Source organism: Myotis yumanensis, unplaced genomic scaffold (genome assembly GCF_028538775.1).
Source record: "Myotis yumanensis isolate MYYU_CA2020_CCGP unplaced genomic scaffold, mMyoYum1.0.hap1 SCAF_19, whole genome shotgun sequence".
Classification (NCBI taxonomy): domain Eukaryota; kingdom Metazoa; phylum Chordata; class Mammalia; order Chiroptera; family Vespertilionidae; genus Myotis; species Myotis yumanensis.
The window spans coordinates 18,454,609-18,467,106 of record NW_027223770.1 but is presented as its reverse complement, the minus strand read 5'-3'; the positions used below and the strand labels follow the sequence as shown (position 1 = coordinate 18,467,106).

The following is a 12,498-nucleotide window of genomic DNA, read 5'->3' as shown; positions in this document are numbered from 1 at the left end:
TTGGGAATGTAAGCATTGATAGTGTCTCTCAAGGAGTAGAATATTCCATGGAAAGCATTATAACTCCAAGGTACTCCCAAGTTTGAGAGTTCTACCTGGAATTCCACCTGTTTCTTACCTAAGCCTTTTCCTGGACTGATGGACTGCTTTGCTCATGTCAGTTCATAATGAATACCTCTCTTTCTCCATGGCTTTAGAAATTTTTAAAACACCAGCCTCAGATCCCACCAACAAGGGAGATTGTTTCTTACATCACTTGGCCACAGTATAGTACCTCAACCAAACAACAGTAACCTACCTCTAATGCAGCGGTTCTCAACCTGTGGGTCGCGACCCCTTTGGGGGGTCGAATGACCCTTTTACGGGGGTCACCTAAATACATCCTGCATAGCAGATATTTACATTACGACTCATAACAGCAAAATTTCAGTTACGAAGTAGCAACGAAAATAATTTTATGGTTGGGGGTCACCACATTAGGAACTGTATTAAAGGGTCGCGGCATTAGGAAGGTTGAGAACCACTGCACAAGCACATACGTTGTTCTTCCATAGCATTTCACTGTAATTTAACTACTGGGTCCAAAAGTCTTCCCCTATACTAAGTAGCACCTTTCATGCTGTTCAAGGTGTTGGCTCTGGGGAGCATACAGTAAAGTTCTTTTTTCCCATATACTGGCCCTACAAGCATATGAAGACGGCAAACTTTAACCCCTTACAACATCTCCAATTTTCACATGACATCTAATACAGATGACGTGTACTTAGGAAAAGAAATATTGTTCCAAGAATAATAATTCATCTGCCCTGAACAGCAACAACAAAAAAACAAACACTTGTCCCTTTAATGCATTCGAGACAAACAAATGATTTTTGTTCATCAGTTGTTATGAATTATTTTCCCCCCAAACTAATATACATGATCACTGATTGAATATAATGGCAAAATGGTAATGTCCTTATAACACCCAACCCCATAATTTAGGGGTGGAAGAGGTAGTTTTTTTTTATTGTACCTTTGGTTTTACACTCTGTCTGGGATTTGTAAAGTAGCTATGTAGCCATTTTTATAAGTGAAAGTGTTTGCTGGAGGGAGCTTTGAGATGGAAGGAGTAGAGAGCAATAAAACTCATTTTTCACTTTCTAGGCCATACTATGTTGGAAAAAATATCTCATTCTTTAATTCAGCCACCCTTGGACCTTGAGTTGTTCATTACAACTTAGAGCAGCAATCAGATCTGGTAGGTTTGGGAACAGAATAAGAATAGATCCCTTCCTCACCCCTACTCTCCTTTTACTATGTGGCTATTGAGCCGATGCAGTAAACAAATTTATTCATTCAACAGTATGAGACGGCCCTTGACAGCGAGAACAGCAGCAACCTGCAGCAGTTGGCATACCACACTGTTAATCGCCGCTACCGCGAGTTCCTGAATCTACAGACCCGTCTGGAGGAGAAATCAGATCTCCGAAAGTTCATCAAAAGTCAGGAGTTTCCCCAGGCCTGGACGGCCTGCTTGCTTTCACATCTAGCCACCTTGATCTGAGAGGCTGGGGGCCTGTTAGTTTGTGGCGAGGGTGGAGGGAGAGAATGCAGCATTAAGGGTCCTTTACTCTGCCACCCCTCCCCCCCAGTTTGCATTCAGATGATTTGGGGTTTAGTACTGGACAGCAATGGTCACATTGTTTCTGAGCTATTCCTTTGCCACCGAATTCTTGGTTCTGGAGTCTATTTAGTTTAAGCTTAATAAAGAAACTTTCAGCCCTAGCTGGTTTGGCTCAGTGGATACATTTCCACTTATGCCTATGAGATAGCATGAGGAAGTAACTCTTCCAGATCCATATATTAATTGATTTTAAATATTAAAATATCCAGAAATTCTTGCCAGCTTTGCTTTAACAACCAGGTTTTTTAGATATGCCATGAGACACAAGGACAGTAAGAAAATGTAATAAAATTTAACTCTGAAAGTAAGCTAATAAGCAGCGAGTTTATTTTTTAAATAAACAAAACGTGTTTATTTTAAAAAGCTAACGATCACCCAAATAAACATTTTAATAAGCTTAGGCATAAATTGTGGATTTCAGTTATGCATTTTCTTTCTTAATAATAGCTATGACTGAGCCAAACTTGAAAATATATGCCAGGTTCTCTTCTAAGCACGTTACACATATTTAGCTCATTGAATTCTCATAACAGCTTATAAGATAAATACTATCATTATCTCCAATTTACAAAAAAGTCAAAGAAAGATTAAGCAGTTTGCCTAAGGTCGTTATTATAGGAGGAATTGGAGCCTAAATTTAAACTTGGGCAATTGGATTTCAGGGCCCTCATTTGTAACCATTGTAGTGTATGGTCTCTTCTATCTTAATATTAACATTAATAATGGGAGTAGATTGTATGTATTATATCCCTGGGGTATATTTGGAACTTTTGAAATAAACAATCTCGGGGAAATATATTCAACAGTTCTGCTTTGTTGTTTTGTCTTTAGTTAAGTTCTGTTAAGTGACTGCACTTTTTTTTTTTTTTTTTAAGATGTGAAGGGTCCCAAAAAGCTCTTTCCAGATCTCCCATTTGGTAACATGGATAGTGACAGAGTAGAAGCCCGTAAGAGCCTCCTGGAATCATTCCTAAAGGTCAGCATCCTTCTGTTTTGGCTCCATGCCCTTTTTACCCACCAGACACCCAAGCCAGGGTGGGGAGATGTAGGGAACTAGAATTTCTCTTTGAAGTCCTTCTCGTGTCTTTTGCAGCAACTCTGTGCCATTCCTGAGATCGCTAACAGTGAGGAGATGCAGGAGTTCCTTGCTCTGAACACAGATGCTCGTATTGCCTTTGTCAAGAAACCGTTCATGGTCTCCAGAATAGACAAGGTACTGTACGCTCAGCCTTAGTTCTTATAAGCGTGGAGGCAGTGCTTTAAAAATAAGGGAGGTGGAGGATGGCGAGAGGCAGCACAGAGGAGTCAGTAGAACATGGACTAGGATGTTCAAGACCTGTTCCCAAATATTGGTTGGATATCAACTTGTTGAATTACAGTGAGCAACTTGGAGGGTACATTATCCCTGACAGTATAAATGTACACATATCTGCTAGGGACATAGTTATTCTAGCGGTGGGTTGTAAGATTAGATCTATACCTCATAGATAGGTGGGGGCAGGAAAGTCCTTCATGGTGGTGAAAGTCATTCCCAATGTTGGTCACTCAGGAAAGCAACCCCTAAGTAGGACACTAAGCTGGATTTAGATGGTGTAGTCATTCTCTGCTGGAGAACAGAGTGTGGGTAGACTTGTACCTTCTTCAGTAGGATCTCAGGACCTTTGGAGATGGTAGGAGAAGCACATTTGTGTAACACATTGGAGCCTGCAAGCAGTGATTACCAACTGATTTTACAGTACCCAAGGCAAAAGTCCAAGGTTTATGTTTATCCAAGGATGTCTTATGTTGTTTTAAAAAATAAGAAAACAATGACTTGTTGGCAGAAGAGGGGCCTCTCTCTTCTTCTCATCTAGCCTTCAGGGGATAAAATGATAAAGTGGACTTTCACATGGTCCGAGTTGGGAGACATGGACTGCTATGATGAAAGAACTGCAAACTAGAGAGGGTTGCACAAAGTAAAATCCTCAAAGTTCATTCATTGATTCTTTCAGCATCTACTTACTGCCGTGTACTGTACTAGCTGTTCATGATACAACAGTGAACAACACAGATAAGGACCTTTCCCACAGACTACAATTTTATGAGCCCAGAGAGCAAGTTATATTGTCTAAGCCATGTTAAGCACATTCATGCTACCCTCTGTGTTCTTTCCTTGGATTGTTATGACCTAGTCTTTACTGTGCTCTTACTCAACCATTACAGCAGTGATGGCGAACCTATGACATGCATGTCAGAGGTGACACGCGAACTCATTTTTTTTGGTTGATTTTTCTTTGTTAAATGGCATTTAAATATATAAAATAAGTATCAAAAATATAAGTCTTTGTTTTACTATGGTTGCAAATAAAAAATTTCTATATGTGACGCGGCACCAGAGTTAAGTTAGGGTTTTTCAAAATGCTGACACGCTGAGCTCAAAAGGTTCGCCATCACTGCATTACAGCCTTGTCTTAGCTGGGCCAGTTCCTTGTTGAGGATTAACCAAGAAGGAGTTAAAGAAGTCCCAGTGTTGCTCTGAGCCAGCAGTATTAACTGATGAGAGGCACCAAAGGGAAAGTAAATGTTTCTTCAATATTTAGGGTTTCATTTGTTTGTGCATTTTTCTAGCAAATATCTATATGTCATTTTCTCATTCTGAAAAATAGAATTCTTTTCATTGAGGATTGTTTTATTAGTCTTTCTGAGTAGAGAAGTTTATATCAATTTCAGACTTCTTAATTTGGACCTGAGTGATTTTTGTTACTCTTTCTATCCTAAAGAAGAAAAATTGAATTAACTGGAAAAGCCAGCTCTTTATTCTGTGTGAATTACACTGAACATGTTTATATTTCACATGTCTCTAGACATATTTTGTATTTTGATAATCTTCATTCTTTCTGTTCTTCATATATTTCCACCTATATTACTTCTGCTTATTCACATCTTGGTGAAAGAATCAATTTGGAAACTAAAAATCATTCTTTTATATACAAAGAAAGAAATTGAAAATGAAAAATATTTCACCAGCCTTCAGAACTCTCAGGTTTTTATTTATCCCATTGTTTGTTTCAGCCTCTTTCCCCATGCCATTGTTTATCTTACTCTGTGAGAAAGAAGCTTTTTATGGCCATAGAGAGAGGGGACAATAGTTGCCACTAAGTTACTAGCTGGTATCTGACTATGCTGATGGCTAGGGCTCCACTAGATAGCCTAGCTGTCTCCCCATCCTGATTGCATAAAGCACCGTGAGAAAACTGCTCATTCGGTGATTTCTGTCTGACTCTGCTCCTCTGACCCCTGCAGATGGTGGTGAATGCTATCGTGGACACCTTGAAGACAGCATTTCCTCGCTCTGAGCCCCAGAGCCCCACAGAGGAGCTGAGTGAGGCTGAGACAGAAAGCAAGCCCCAGACAGAAGGCAAGAAGGCTGGCAAGTGAGAAGCCCTTCAGTCGCCCAGGGGACTCTTGCCCAGTTCTCAGGTTGATCCCCAATCCTCAGCCAAAGCCCATCCCCAACTCTCAAGCTCTAGAAGAGAAGAGGTGGGCCATACATACTAGTTTTTATGCACAGCTAGACCTTGAACTCTTCAGTGCTCAACTCACAGGAGCCTGAGATCCTGCATAGGAAGCTCTGCGGAATGTTTGTCTTGCCATGAGAACCCAGAGCCCAACTGATGAGGGATTTGTGACTAGAAGGAAAATTCTAGAATATGGATCTTCTCCTTTTGTGTTTTCCTGGAAAATTGAGAGGTTCTTTCCTATTAAGAGCTAAGGCTTATAACTGATCTCTGTGTGCCATCTTTTCTGGAAATCTTGGCTCAGAAGTTGCATATGCTAGCAATAAACAGTGAAGGACTCAAGTGGACACCTGCAGCACCCATTTTAGTAACTGGTATGGCTGCTGCTCTCCTGCACCAGGTCTCAGATGTTCCCTGGCAGTACTCAGAGCCAGCATGTGGAAAGGAAGGGCACCACACCTACCTTACTGGAAACTTCCTATCTGTATATGGGCCATGATGGAGAGAGAGAGAATGTGGGGGGTGGAGTGTTTGTGTGTGTGTCTGCTTGTCTGGCTGACTGTCTACCTTGGTCTCTGTTCATGTTTCATGGGCCGCAATAACACAAGTCTTAGCCTTTTTTTCCTGGGCCTGTACTTTGACCGGTGCTTATAAGAATCCTATCCCTTGAAACACTGAGGTTTGCACTTGGAGCCTCTTCCCGGTTTTATTTGGAACACGAGGGGAATAAGATAAGTGGATGTGCATAAAGGTACTGACAGCAACAACAAATGCCACTTGTCTGACCTCCAACAAATATTTAATGAGGGTGTAGTGTGTGCTAGCACTCTTCTAGCCTCTGGGAATACGACATGGCAGACTGGTCCCTCTTTAGCATTAGCTAAACCCCTTTTATGGATGCACTGTAGACAGCTTAGTGCAAGAATTGCACTGTATATTAAGACTTTCCAAAATATATGTTGTTTGGAAGAGTTCAGGGCCAGGGCTGTTCTGGCAGCTCTGAGCCCTATAAACTCCCAGAATAAGTATAGGCATATTCATTTTGAGTATTAATACTTGTAAGCCCTTCATATGCTAGGGCAAGATCACGAATTACATCGTGTTTCTGCTCTTTGTTTCTATACCAGGTCCAGATTGAGGTTCTCATCCAGTAAGATCGCTCCAGCGCTGAACTTGGCCAACGCACAAGAGAAGGTCCTCTATGGTCTCCAGGAAGGCACTGTGGTGAGAAGCTCTTAGAGAGCTCCTGGCATCTGCAGCCAGGATGTGGATCCTGCATTTATAGGCACTTGAGACCTTCTCCAAAGTCAGAAAAGACTTAGGTGCCTGCTAAAGGACTTTCCAGCATTGGGGTCTCTAATATTTAGTATAGAAGTATTTTCTGCAAGGTTGGCTTCTCAAGGGCCCTGGGTGTGGGATAATGTATGACAGGATGAGAAAGAAAACCCGTTCCTGGGAGAAATCAGAGAACCCGAAAGTGTTCGTGGCAAATGCGAATACAAAGGCATTGGTTTACTTGCAACGTTGCTGAGGTGGTCACAACATCAGTGGGGTTCTGTGCGCAAGATACGTCTTCAGGGAAGGCAGGGAAAACCTAAAGTGTTTTGGTTGCTCCTCTGCTTTCTGCACTCTATGTGATGTGCTGCTGGCTCTTTCTGCAGGAGTCGGAGGTCCTATCCATGTCTGGGATGGAAGCCTTTATTGAAAAACAGACAAAATTACTAGAAATGCAGTCAGCAGATGCCCCAGAAAAGGATCCTGACCATACGCCCAAAGGATGTGTGGATGGTGACATGTCAAATGCAGCCGCGCCAGCCCAAGACCTCAGCAACAGTGACCCAGGTGAGTGACAAGATCGCACCACAGAGAAGGGAGCCAGAGCACAGTCCACTTGGGACTTCTGACAGTTGGGATTCATCACTTTTAGTTTATCTTCTGTTCAGCTAAGTAAGCCATGTGTTTGAGGTACTGTGCTGAGTGCTGGGATGCAAAAAAGTATACGACACAGTCCCCAGAGCTGAGCTGAGCCGAGTGCAGCCAAGCAGAGGAACAGGGCAAAAAGGCAGAGAGTTCCAATCCAGCAAAATAAGACCCATGTTTGCAGTCTCATTACCTTGTTGAAGTTCTTTTTAGCGTGCTTCAGCTACATTTGAACTGCTCCCTTTACCTATTCCCTTAGTACCTGTGGTACCACTTTCCTGGTTGGTCCCTTCTCAGTCACTTTTGTTAGCTCCCTTATTAGCCTTCCACAGCGTTATTGTTGGCTCTCTGTTATTACTGTGCACACTCTGCCTGGTGATCTCATTAGTACTGTTGGCTTTAATTCTACCATGTGTATTATGATACCTAATATCAGATGTATTTCCACCCACTTGCCTATGGAAATCTGCACTGAGATATTCCATAGGGCAGTGACATACAAACATGTGCAAAATGGAATTCATCTTTTCCCTGGATCTATGCCTTTCATTTTATTTATTGCCATGGCAACCGACACCACCCAGTTACCAGAGAAAGAGCAGGGAGGGAGAAGAGGTGAGGACACTATTCTCTCCTTATAAGCATTTGAGGCAGGGCAGGTTTGCTTCCCAGAGGAATGAAGAGGAAAAATTGGGAGTCCTGGAGATTAATATGTTTGCTAAACTAGAATTTATAAGAAGAAAAAATGTTTAATTGCATCAAGATAAAGGCTCCCATTGAAAAAAAAAGATCACAAAATCTTATGTTCAGAAGGAAAATAAAAGTTTGATTTCATCATTGTTTCTCTCAACTTAGCTATGTGAAAAATGGAATTTACAACCCCATCTCTTCACATATATCTCATTTGTTAAGTAAACCAAGTATTTTGACATCAAAAGCATTAGAAAACTGTAAGAAATTATAAATAAGAGGGAATGGGTAAAACACTAATAATCCAGCCCAAATCAAGACTGTAAATTTTGAACAACATATCTCTAAAGGAATAGTTTCTTGCTTCCGGTCCTTTTGGCTAAGATCAAGTCTAAAGGAGTAGTTAATACCTGAGTAGCCCTTTTTCTAGCCCTAAATGCTCATTGATAGAAATTTTATCATTTTTTTTTTCAAGAGCACCTGATGCCTTGTTTTGCTTTCTCTTATTTTTTATTGTTATGACTAATTGTCACCACATGATGGCAGCTCTGTGTAAATACTAACCCTGAGAAAGTAATAGAATTCAGGAGGATGACTAAGACTCAGAATGATGCTACTTTCCAAGGAACTCAATAGCCCATCTTTGAACAAACGACTAGAAAGCAAACACATCAGCTCCCAGGCCCCCTTGAAATACAGTGCAGAAGAAAGAAAATATTTTTTGGATGGGATTAAGAAGGTAGGTTTTATTTCTAATAGATTCATCCAAATCTGAAGTCATTTGTGTTCTAAAGAACCCTTAATGGAGGGGAACTTGGGCAAGCTAAGAGAATACCCATTGGTCCTAGACTAACAAAATTATTGTTGACGATTAATTATAGTAATATTAGTCACAGCAATAGCATCAGATAGCTAAGATTCATTCTGGAATATTATGTGCTCCTGAGAAAGTCTCCCGGGAACCAAATCAGAGGTGACATGGGACTCCCTGAACAGGGTTGGAGAACAGATGCTTCCATCCATACCTGTCTCTGTTCAGGAGACTTCAGTTTAGCGTGGGTGTGAGCTCCTTTGTGGCCAGTCTTCGGAATAGGAAAGAAATCAGTCACTGTCCTGGCATTTTCCCACAGGTGTAGTGCTTTTCCTAGAACCTCATGTCATCTCAAAATCAAACTGCAGCTTCCTGGATCCCAACCCAACAGCTCTGTGTAATGGAGTTGCTTTCAAAGCACTTTCTAACAGGAGAAGAATCCAAGGTCTTTTCCCAAATCTGCTGCCCACACATTTCTCTGATGCCTTGTGGAGGCGAGTGGAATATAAGTGTGGAAGAGACTGGGCCTTGCCAGTTCCAGTCAGTCACCAGTTGTGAGCACTTACCTGCAACAAAATATATCTACTCCCTGGGGGAAATACACAAGAAACAGACCTAGGCAAAATAATTGTATACAAAATATTTTTTAAAAGATCAAAATGTTTCACTAAGTGACTAACACAAACAAAAGAATTGTAAAGAAATAGCGAGCCTATCACTGAACTTTTTAGATATGAAGTATCTCTTGATGTGATGTAAGAACTGATGGATTACAAAAATACAGGATAAGGTAAAGTGCATTGAAAGATGTCCTCCATTATGGGTCTCTTCTGAGTTACTTTGGATGCCTTTTTATTCTCCAGGAACAGAGACGGAGTTAGCTGACACAGCCCTCGATCTGCTGCTCTTGCTGCTGATGGAACAGTGGAGATGGCTGTGCACCGAAAACATGCAGAAAGTTCTTCATCTTACCTTTGGGACCCTCATTCAGAGGTAAGACTGGTGAGTTCCTCACATTGGAGCCTCACATTGGACGGGGGTGGCCATAATACTGCATTCTCCACCAGGAAGGGAGAGGGGAGAGTCTAAGAAACTTGTGCTCATGAAGGAAGGTAGAGTCTCTGCTACAGAGGTACAGAAATGAAGACTGCCGGGAGAGTACCAGAAAGCTTGGGTTCATCACCTTGTTGTCTTACGTTTGAATTGACTCTGCTTCTATAAGGCTTCTGACCTGATCCACTGAAGTCACAGACACTGCCTATGATTTTAAAATACTTCATCCCAACTCTTCCCACTCCAGGATCAATTCTCCACCCAGTTATACTCCTAAGCCCTGTATCTTTCACCTTTTTCCAGTGGACATTTTAGTGATAATTTGTAGTCAGTGACAACCAAAATAAGAAAGATGAGGAGAAAACAGATCGGTGCTCTCAAAGATTATTTTCTCAGAAAGGGGTGTAAATGTTCACAATTAAAGAAGCACTTACTGCCACAGGATGGGAAGGGAGAGGATACTTGGATTTAAAACTTGGATTTTATCATTTAGGTTTTATCATCCTAATACCATTTGAAATACCATTTGTACACAGAGTACAAAGTCTTTGGCTGCTGACTTCCTCACCGTGAAACATGCAAGCTTTGCTAAACTGAAGAAGGCCAGACACTGTCTCTGAACCAGACACACCTAGTGCTTGAGGTTTAGCCACTTGTTTTGATTTCTCTCTCATGAGACGTCCTGGCACATCACAGAGAAAGAAGCCAAACCCTGACCTCTTCTGTTAGCATGTGGCTCATGCTAATAGGCACTCCAAAAATAAAAACTTCTTTTAAAAGAAGAAGTATGGCTCCATCCTACAACATGTAGAAAATCCATCACCCACAAGTAGTTAAATCTCCCTTTTCACACTCACAGTTGCATGGGATCAGGGAGGCTGCATAAGCTTTCATCAGAAAGAGACTAAGTGGAAAGAAGGGTGCACATTTATATTTGCTGAGTGCTTCTCATATGCTAGCATCTGACTCTTGTTTGCATATATTTTCTTATAGCATCCAAGTGAGGTAGGTAGTTCATTTACAAAATAAGAAAATAGAGCTTGGCAAGGTCCATTTTGGTTAATTTAGTAGGAACCGAAAAATATAGATGAGTCAGGAAATTTTCAAAAGATTGAGATTCATATATAGAAAAGATAGAAAGACATTTCCCTGAAATTTAAATAACTCAATATTAAAGGGCTTGGGTCAGTACCAAACAGAGAGAAATATACATTTGGGGATTACAGGCAGATCATTGAAGAAGTGGTATGATATGCAGCTAGGGTTCGTGGAGATCTAAAACAGGAACCTTAAATGCATTGCAGGCCAGGTCGCATTGCTTCAGTGGGTGATGGTTATACATTTCCTAGTGATAGGGAAGAGACAAGAATCAAGTGGAGTGGCTGGTGTGTAAAGAAGAACATACAACATGCATATGCACTCTAGTCTAAGCTGTTTCTTGGTCTCACTGATAGAAATTTGTCCAGGCTATTTTGTAGCACTCACCCCACTTTATCTTAAAGTACTCATAACTCTGTCCAACTGGGGAATTGTTTTGGTCTTATTCCTTATTCATTGAAAAAAATAGTAAGGGCTCATCGTGAACAAAGCAGATGCAGTCCCTACTTCTCACATATTTTTCAAGTTAGTGGGGGTGAGAACTAAGGGCCATATCCATGACCACAAAGCTAATGTGTGGTGGAGCCAGAAATGAAACCCAGTATTCCACATCTCATATTCTTTTTTTAAAAAAATATATTTTATTGATTTTTTACAGAGGGGAAGGGAGAAGGATAGAGAGTTAGAAACATCGATGAGAGAGGAACATCGATCAGCTGCCTCCTGCACACCCCCCACCGGGGATGTGCCCGCAACCAAGTACATGTCCTTGACCAGAATCGAACCCGGGACCCCTCAGTCCGCAGGCCGACGCTCTATCCACTGAGCCAAACAGGTCAGGGCTCCACATCCCATATTCTTATCCTCTGTAACACACTGGTATCTGCTGTATGTGAACTCCCTGAGCTTTGGTTTCCTCATCTGGAAAACAGGAATAATAATGCTATCCTATGTCTTCAGGTGCATGGAGCATGCCCAATAAATGTTAGGGTTTAATGTTTGCTCTTCAGGAAGAGGAAAGAAGGGTAAAAAGTATTTGCTCTGTCTAATTCCTCTAGCTAGGGCCCCCAAATTTGTTCCGCTTTTTATGTCTTCAGAATGCCTGCCCCCCATGCCAGCTCCTCCTTCAGCTACCACTATCCCTATTGTCCCTGTCCCTCTGAGTTATACAGAATATACTTGGCCCTCTTCTCAAATGTCTTATCCTGGGTTCACAGTGTTCTAGAAGCTTCCTTAGAATAGGGGTTAAGAAGTCATGGATCATGGAGGAGAAATCCCAGCTCCCCCTCCAGAGGCTCGAAGGGTCCGATGCATCTGGCCTGTGGTCTCAGACCAGCAAGTTCCCATGTACGTGGTACACATGGAATGATGGAGCTTATTTCAGGATTTGTGTGTAGACACTAATCTTATCAGCTTCAGGATATTTACCATCTAGCAAGCATCTGTTGAGAGTTTGCTTTGTGCAGACACTGTGCTGAACACTACAAGCATAGTACATTATTTAGTCCCCTCAAAAGCCCTATGAAAGAAGAATGAAGATCCCCAATTCAAAGATGAGGGAACTGAGATATACAAAGAAAGATGGTTACTTAGACAAGATCACAGAGCTTATGAGTACACCACAGGCTGATTTTGAACCCAGGTTTGTTTGATTTTCAGCTCTAATGGCTGTCTCTCAGGATCAGACTGTTACCCCGTAATTTGAAGGGATGAAAGTCAGTTTAAAAATCTTTGACTCAGGATAGTATACATTCCCCAAGAGG

General features: G+C 41.5%; 1 protein-coding gene across 2 annotated transcripts in view; it reads left to right on the top strand.

The window, feature by feature from the left end:
- SNX19 (sorting nexin 19) overlaps positions 1-12,498 on the top strand; it is a 32,792-nt gene that overhangs the window by 2,949 nt on the left and 17,345 nt on the right. For both annotated transcript variants that reach the window (XM_070399185.1, XM_070399184.1), the window contains exons 2-8: positions 1,346-1,484; positions 2,542-2,642; positions 2,760-2,879; positions 4,949-5,079; positions 6,291-6,387; positions 6,825-7,005; positions 9,448-9,577. In XM_070399185.1, the coding sequence (XP_070255286.1) occupies positions 1,346-1,484; positions 2,542-2,642; positions 2,760-2,879; positions 4,949-5,079; positions 6,291-6,387; positions 6,825-7,005; positions 9,448-9,577 (899 nt within the window). The remainder of the gene's footprint in view (positions 1-1,345; positions 1,485-2,541; positions 2,643-2,759; positions 2,880-4,948; positions 5,080-6,290; positions 6,388-6,824; positions 7,006-9,447; positions 9,578-12,498) is intronic.